The sequence below is a fragment of the Drosophila serrata genome, unplaced genomic scaffold (assembly GCF_035046125.1).
Source record: "Drosophila serrata isolate PLE 108 unplaced genomic scaffold, ASM3504612v1 contig_342, whole genome shotgun sequence".
Taxonomy (NCBI): Eukaryota; Metazoa; Arthropoda; class Insecta; order Diptera; family Drosophilidae; genus Drosophila; species Drosophila serrata.
The window spans coordinates 119,990-128,486 of NW_028257240.1; the positions used below are offsets into that span (position 1 = coordinate 119,990).

The 8,497-nt window shown below is 50.2% G+C and overlaps 2 protein-coding genes across 2 annotated transcripts; both read right to left on the minus strand.

Annotated features, from left to right (window-relative positions):
* Nucleotides 1–1,110: 1,110 nt before the first annotated feature.
* LOC147642873 (uncharacterized) lies at nucleotides 1,111–1,699 on the minus strand. The gene is made up of 2 exons (XM_086838008.1): nucleotides 1,408–1,699; nucleotides 1,111–1,292 (listed from the first exon to the last, which is right to left on the minus strand). The coding sequence occupies exons 1-2, from the start codon at nucleotides 1,697–1,699 to the stop codon at nucleotides 1,111–1,113; spliced, it is 474 nt and encodes a 157-aa protein (XP_086694134.1).
* Nucleotides 1,700–4,031: 2,332 nt separating this feature from the next.
* On the minus strand, nucleotides 4,032–7,322 carry LOC147642874 (uncharacterized). The gene is made up of 5 exons (XM_086838009.1): nucleotides 6,901–7,322; nucleotides 6,504–6,717; nucleotides 6,255–6,446; nucleotides 5,288–6,183; nucleotides 4,032–4,077 (listed from the first exon to the last, which is right to left on the minus strand). Exons 1-5 carry the CDS (start codon nucleotides 7,320–7,322, stop codon nucleotides 4,032–4,034), a joined length of 1,770 nt encoding a protein of 589 aa, XP_086694135.1.
* Nucleotides 7,323–8,497: the final 1,175 nt, after the last annotated feature.

Consider the following 8,497-nt stretch of genomic DNA (forward strand, 5'->3'; position numbering starts at 1 on the left):
TATTATAAGAAACAAAATTAAGGGACCAGCACGAGCGCTATTAGTTTCTCACAATACAGTACCCAACTTTGACGCCATTCTGGCTAGATTATACTGCTCCTATGCAGACAAAACATCCTTGCGCCTGTTACGGCAGGGACTTGAGCCGGTCCGTCAAGGGGACCAGAGCCTAATGCAGTATTACGATGAGGTCGAACGAAAATTGACCCACGTTACCAACAAGATCGTCATGACACATGACACTGAAAGGGCATCAATGCTTAATGCAGAGGCTAGCGCTGACGCTCTTCACGTATTTATTTCCGGTTTAAAGAAAATCCTCAGGGCTGTTGTTTATCCAGCGCAGCCCAAAGACCTGTCAGCAGCACTGGCTCTAGCTAGAAAGGCTGAGGCCAGCATCGAACGAAGTATGTTCGCAGCCACATATGCCAATGCGGTTGAGCAGAGGAATCAAAATACTGATTTCCGCAAGGGCCAAAACTATGCGCCCGAAAGAGAAGGGAATAATTTCGTGGCCAAGTAAAAAAACAAAGCAATGACTCTTGCTGCAAACAGTCCAACTGGGGAAACCAAAACATTTCAAGTCAGTTCCTCTAAATTCAGCCATTCCACGAATTTTAGGCAGGCACTTAACACACATTCCTCAAACGAACAGGCGCCAAAAGGGCAAAACTCTTCAGAGAAAATTACCGGGCAAAGGCGCCTGTACAATGTCGAGCAAGCCGCCTATTCGGATGAAAGTCCGGACTATGAAGACGCGACTGCGGCTGCGCTGAGTGGAACAGTGACACCCCTGACCATAATGACCTAATTAATTTCATTGAACGAAGGTTGCCCCGCCATATTAAAAATACTCATAGATACATAAGCGGCAAAGAATTATGTAAATCCAGTAAGGGAGCTAAAACACATAATGCCGATTGAATAGTTGTGCCTCCTTGTATCATTAGCAAGAGGTCATTGTAAGAGGGGTTCCCCAGGCAAGATCAAACACTCAGCGAATGAAGTCAATATTTAATTTAACCTTCTATATACAGGCGTGTGTGTGTTAATAATACGGCGTTAGATCGACGGCGTGCGTTCCTCGTCGTTCGCAAATGCAGACTGTTCTTATTCTCTCATCCCTTCTCCCTCGTATGCACTATCCGACACCGAGCGAGCGACCAGCTGATCGCCGCTCTCCCGCACAATGGGACAAGCGACCAAACCAAACATGCCGCCCGCCAATGCTAGACTGAGCATGAAACATCTCCGCTTGTCCAGATCCTGCATGGTGGTAGGCGGGGTAGAATCTAGTATGGAGAAATGAGACAAGAAACGTGCGCAAGAAACAATTCATTATGGTTGAGGTGCGCAAAGTGAGAGCTCTAAGAACGTATCGGCAGTGGACAAAGTTTTGACACTGACCGCCTTGCTTGGTTTTAAGCGTTACAACCCGGACCAACGCGTCAGTCCCTGGGTGCAACTCCACGACGCGCGCCAGTAGCCATTGCGACGGCGGAAATCGGTCATCCTTGATGATGACAAGGTCGTGGAGCTGAATGCCCTCAGTCTCCTGACACCACTTGGGTCTCTGCTGCAGATTGGCTAGCCAGTCTCGACTCCAAGCCTTCCAGAAATGCCTTATCATGGATTGCTGGACTAGAAACTGCTCCACAAAGGACTTGGACTGAGGTCGATATTCCGGAGGCGCCAGCATGGAGTCCCCAATCAGAAAATGCGCCGGTGTGAGCACCTCGAGATCATCTGCATCAGCTGTGAGAGGGCAGAGCGGTCGGGAGTTGAGGCACGCCTCTATGCTTATGAGCACCGTTGACAACTCCTCATAGGTGAGCCTCCGATCCCCAATGATCCTCTTGAGATGATGTTTCACCGACTTAACATTAGCCTCCCACAGCCCGCCAAAATTGGGCGACTGCGGAGGATTAAAGTGCCAGGTGGTCCGCTGCGAAGCGAGCTTGGGGGCTATGAGCTTCTCATGGTAGGTAGGTAGGTAGGTAGGTTACAGTGGTGAGGCCCGAAGTTGGGGCCTCCAATTAGAGCTTAGCTCCTTTTTGATCCACACCCTCTGTTTTTTTTTGTTGTAATACACTATCAGTACCATCCAGAGTCAGCAAGGAAACCTAGGATTGCTGAAACTTTCAGCTTACCTATGCTTCTCAGTGACTCCATCTGGTAGGCACCGAAGTGGCGAAATCTGAGGTGGTTTAGCGCTGGGCAGAAGCAGAGCAGATGTTCCGGTGTCTCTTGCTCTGTAGGTTGCTTACAGCTTCTACAGATTGCGTTGTATGGCAGTCCCAACTTCATTGCGTGCGAACCGATCGCCCAATGTCCCGTGGTGAGTGCCGTGAACCTGCTGATATCCCGCTTGCTGTTGGATAGCAGTTCCCTGGTTCGTTTCTTGTCGTACCTCGGCCAACATTCCCTTGACCTTCTGTGATCGCTCTTCCTTTGCCATTCTTTACTGGCTATCTGTCTAAAGTGGTCATGGATCCTTGTCTGGATCGCGTTTAGGGAGATTGGTAATTCGAAGTCAGAACTTAGCCCCGCCGAGCCTGCACGGGCTAGTTCGTCTGCCTTCTCATTACCTGGGATCTCGTTGTGTCCCGGTACCCATGTCACTTGTACCTTATTTTTGTCGGCAAGTCTATTAAGGGCCTTCTTGCATTCTGCCACTAGTCGTGAGTTTGTTTTCACGGCAGATAGGGATTTTATAGCCGCTTGGCTATCCGAGTAGATTCGAACTCTTTTGCCCCTGAGGTCCTGCCCTAAGGAAAGTTCGACTGCTTCCCTTATGGCTAGTACCTCAGCCTGAAAGACCGTCGCTGAGTTAGAGAGATTGAAAGCCTTTTCAATTCCCCAATTTTCAGCGAAGATCCCAGCCCCTACGCCGCAGCTCATCTTTGAGCCATCGGTGTAGAGGGACACCTCGTTCTCCACTACTACTCTGCCCCTACTCCAGTCATCCCTTGATGGGTATGATGTCGAGAATGCGTTCCCGAATTTCATTTCCGCTATCATGTAGTCGGTCTTAACGTCTGTGTTAATGCCGCTGTTTGCAAGGATCTTGCCGTGCCCGGCGCCGTAGTCCCTCCAGCAATTGCTCGCCTTCAGTCTTACTGCGCTCTGTGCCGCAGTGTCCTTCACGAACAACTCTATCGGCATTATATCTAGGATGGCGTTAAGAGCAGCCGCGGGGCATGAGCGCATTGCACCTACTGCCCCCGCACTCGCTGCCCGTTGCATCCGTGTCAGCTTCGTTCTGTTGTAAGCCCTAGTTAGTGCCGGCCACCATACTAGGGCTCCGTATGTTAGAATTGGCCGTACCACTGCAGTGTAGAGCCATAGAATTATCTTTGGGTGCAGTCCCCATTTGTTCCCAAACATTTTCCTGCAGGAGTAGAATGCAATGCTTGCTTTCCTTACTCTTTCTGCAATGTTATCTTTCCATGAGAGCTTTTTATCCAGGATAACTCCTAGATACTTCGCTCGCTCCGATAGTTTTAGCTCCATGCCGTTAATACTGGGCATGTTGAAGGGTGGTATCTTAGTTCTTCGCGTGAAGAGCATAAGTTCCGTTTTAGTGGGGTTGATACCTAGTCCGCAGGTTTCTGCCCATTTGTTTAAACGACCTAGCGCACCCGTCATTATTTCGCTAATAACGTCAGGGTATGGTCCTGATACTAGCAGTACTACGTCGTCCGCGTATGCAACTGCTTTGACTCCACCCGTATTGAGATCTGTCAATATGGCGTTCATATTTGTGAGCCAGAGTAGGGGCGATAGGACCCCGCCCTGAGGTGTGCCTCTCTTCACAGTCCGCGTGAGGTGAGTGCCACTCAGTTCGGCTGTGATCGTCCTGCTCCTTAGCATGACTCCGATCCACTCTCTGATGCCTCTCTCAATACCTAGCAAGTTGAGGGAGCCCAGGATAGAGTCGGGGTTCACGTTATTGAACGCGCCTTCGATGTCTAGGAAGGCTGCCATCGTGTATTGTTTGTGTTGTAATGTCTTCTCGACATGATGTACAACTACGTGTAGCGCTGTTTCCGTAGATTTCCCTCTGCGATACGCATACTGTGCATCCGAGAGTTGATGTCCTTCTAGAGACTCTCGGATGTGGACGTCCAGGAGTCTCTCTAGTGTCTTCAGGGTGAAGGAGGTGAGACTTATCGGTCTATAATCCTTTGCTAGGATGTGCCCCCTTCTGCCCGGTTTCAGTATAAAAATGACTTTAGCCTCTCTCCACAGCAGTGGGACGTGCGTCAGTCTTAAACAAGCTTCGTAAATGGCTTTTAGCCATTTGCAAATACTCTCCTTAGCTGATTGTAGCATTGCCGGTATTAAGCCGTCTGGGCCCGGGCTTTTATACTTATCGAAAGAATCTATTGCCCACTGAATTCGCTCAGTGGTAATGATGTCTTTCGTAGGTGTATCCATTTGAGAGCTCGTTCCCTCCTCGGGTTCCGAGCTCACTCTTAGGCTTCCTGGGAAGTGGGTGTCAACTAGTAGCCCTAGTGACTCCTCAATTGTCATCGTAGCAGAGCCATCTGCTCTGTTGATCAGGGTAGGGCTTATGTGCCCTTTGGCGAGGATTTTGCTTACTCTCGCCGTGTCCTTTATGCCTTCCAGTGACTCGCAGTAGTTTTGCCACGACTCTTTCTCGGCCTTGTATACTGCCTTCTTGTAAATTTTTTGTGCCTCTTTATATGTTCCCCAATCCCGGGTTACATAGCTGTGGTTAAAGGACTTTCTCGCGCTCTTCCTTAGCTCGCTTAATTCCTTTGTCCACCACGGTGGGTATTGCTTCTTCGAGAATGCTAGCTTACAAGTCTCTTTGAAGGCGTTGTTCAGAATGTTCGTTAGGTCCTCAACCTCCTTGTCGAGTGCCTTTGCAGTGGATATTGTCTTGATCCTCCTGCCGTTTACTTTAGATCGGACAATTTCGCTGAAATTGTTCCAATCCGTCTTACGGGGGTTTCTTTTTGGCACCTGTTTCTTAACTGGTGTCGTTATTTCATAGAAAATGTACCTATGGTCTAAGAAGGAGTGTTCTGTCGATACCCTCCAGTTCTCGACCCTGTAATTATTATGTTCTACATGTAATGTAAGGTCTAACACCTCTTCCCAACCTTGAAAATTTTCCGTGCTCGGAAAGATAAAGGTCGGGGTATTACCCTTATTGCATATCGTTACATTTCTACATAAATTATTGTCAAAGAGTGACTCACCTCTTTCGTTAGTCTCCGAACTACCCCAGAGCGTGTGCCTCGCGTTAACATCACACCCGAGCACCAGGGTCGTCTTCGTCGCTTCCGCCCAATGCAGCAGCTTGACTACCGGCTCAGGCGGGGCCGGCTCATAGTTCTCCTGAAGCTTACCGCAGAATGCCTTCATCAGATTGTCCGCGCCGACAAAGTTGGTTCCGTTGTCACTGTAGAGATGTTGAACGATCCCTCGCCGACCGGTAAACCTTCCCAGAGCTAGCAGAAAATGCTCCTTGGTGAGGCCTGTCACCGCTTCTAGATGCACTGCCTTTGTTGCAAGGCAAATGAAAACGGCGATGTATCCTTTGTAAACGGCAGTTCTTCGCAACCGCGCTGCCTTCAGCTCTATAGCGCCTGTGTAATCAACTCCAGTCGCCAGGAATGGCCGACTAGGGGGGTTCACTCTGTGTATCGGCAAATCTCCCATAAGCTGTGCCGACGTGATTGGCCGGGCCCGAAAGCACCTCACACATTTCCGTACAATAGATCGCACCGCCTGCCTTCCTGTCAGTATCCAGAACCGTTGGCGAGTGTGCGCCAGAGGTAGCTGCGCACCTCCGTGCAGAGTCAAGATATGCGAATAGCGTATTACTAGTTGTGTAAAATGATGAGAGCTTGGAATGATTATTGGATGGCGACGCTCGTGCGACAGACCAGAATGGCGCAATCGCCCCCTTACTCGCAGTATGCCCTCTACTAAGATCGGTGACAAGCTCGAGAGCTTACTTCTGGAGGGCAGCCGCTTAGAATTTTTTACTGCGGTCAGCTCCGACGCGAAAGACTCCCCTTGGACGATGCGCACGATAGCGAATAGAGCATAGTCGAGCTCTTCGATGCCTAGGGGATCGGTGCGCCTCTCTCCTTTTCCGGCAGTATTGGACGATAGCGAATAGAGCATGGTCGAGCTCTTCGATGCCTAGGGGACCGGTGCGCCTCTCTCCTTTTCCGGCAGTATTGGACTTGAATTACGTACGCTACGACTCTCACGGCCTGGGTGAAACTCGAAAATCTCTCAATCAACGATGGCAGCGGGACTGTGTGGTGAACGCGAACTTTATCCGTCTTCGCCTCTAAGGCGGCATCATTCATGTCGGCCTGACCGACCTCCGTCGAGGGCCAGTCACCATGACAGCGTGTAAGCCACTCCGGGCCTCGCCACCACAAGCCATAGCCCGCTAGCTCACCCGGAGATAGCCCTCTTGTCGCACAGTCTCATGGGTTCTCGCTAGTCCCTACATGCCCCCATTGCGATGGCGCAAAATGATCCAGAATAAAGGCGACCCTGTTAGCGACAAAAGTCTTCCATCTATTGACGTCCCCATGTAGCCAATGCAGAAGAATTGTACCATCCGTCCAGAAAAAGGTCTGGATTGGGAGGTCATTTATCCACCTGGCCGCGGTTAACCATTTCACCAACTTGACGGCCAGTATGGCACCACTCAGCTCCGTCCTAGGTATGGTCAAGGGTTTGGTAGGAGTAACCTTTGACTTTGCGGCCAACAAAGAGGCGTAGCACGTTCCATCTTGGTGCTGGAGCCTTAAATAAGTCGCAGCTGCATAGGATGTCGACGACCCGTCACAAAACGCGTGAAGCTGAGCCGAAACTATGGCTCCAGGAGAATAATGAATCTACCGCTGTATACTAATATCGCCGATCCTTAGCAAGCCGTCCCGAAACGCTTGCCACCGTTCCGCAAGCGCATTAGGAACCTCGTCGTCCCAATCCAGAGTTGCCAGAGTTCCGTCTGCATGCGTTTTCTTCGCCATAGTTACGTCCTTCAGTATTAACTTTCCCGAGATGATGACCGGCGCGATGAGACCCAGCGGGTCAAACAGCCTTGCTATGCTCGATAGAATCATCCTTTTGGTTAAGCTATCCGGTATCTCAAAATTGATCCGAAATTTGAAACAGTCCTTATTTGGAAGCCAATACATGTCTACCGCCTCGATAGGATCCGTGGTGTCCCAGTTTAATGGTGTCTGACTGCACTGATGCTCCAACGGAATAGAGAGCAGGATACTCGCTTCATTGCTGGACCATTTCCGCAACTCCATGCGCGCGGATTTTATCGCCCCGCCACCTGGGTCCTCTTGTCTTCCGTCTCTTCTATCGAATGTCCTCCGGAAAGAATGTCGTCCACGTATATCTCATGCATCAACACCTCTTCCGCTTTAGGAAATGAACGCCGTTCATCCTTCGCTAGCTGTTGAATGACCGTGATGGCCGTGAAGGGCGCTGAAGCCGTTCCGAACGTTAGCGTCGACAATGCATAAACGTGGATCGATCCATCCGACGATCCATCTTCCGGGTGCACATCTATGCAGCGATACATTTTCTGTATATCCGCCGTGAAAACGAAACGATATTTCCGCCAATTGAGTATGACTGCCGACATGTCGTTTTGCAGTGTAGGCCCGGTCCACAGAATATCGTTTAACGACCTTCCGTTGCTTGTCCTTGAGGAGGCGTCGAAGACGATTCGCTGCTTTGCCGACTGAGGCTCCTTCTTGAAGACAGCGTGATGTGGGAGTACACAAGAGGTTACATGCATATTAGTGGAAGTATTCTTCACTGAACTACTTTTACTGCCCACAGCCGGCGCTATTTGCTCGAGCGCGAAGTATTCCTCGATCTCATCCATATATTTGCTCCACCGGTCTGGACTGCTGGACAGGCGTCTTTCCAATTGTAGGAACCGATTAAGCGCCATTTGCTGAGATCTTCCTATGACCATGGCTGGGTCCCGATAGGTTTTAAAAGGCAACCGCACTATATAGCGGCCATCCCCTCGACGTACGTAAGTCTTCTGAAAGAAGGCCTCGCACCAGAGGTCCCCCTCCGATAACGAAGGGCGTTCTGGAACTGACTCTACCTCACAGAAGCGCTTCAGCCATGCCTCGGTGTCCAAAAGCACTTAATGACAGCGCAACTGGGTTGATTCTCTCACGCCTTCTGCACGTCCAGAGAGAATCCATCCGAAGTGCGTATTCTGAGCTAAGGGCTCGCCGGGCAGTCCGATCCTGGTGTCTGGCAACATTATTTGCGCCAACATGTCCACTCCTAGAATGAGGTCTACTCGCTTCGACCGGGAGTAGAGACGATCTGCCAACGAGAGCCCTCGAATATGATCCAAACGCTGTGGCGTGAAGCTAAGACTCGGCAGGCAGGAAGTAACCGAAGGGAGAACGTATCTGAAATATATAATATTGCCGATTTCAAAATTGACTGT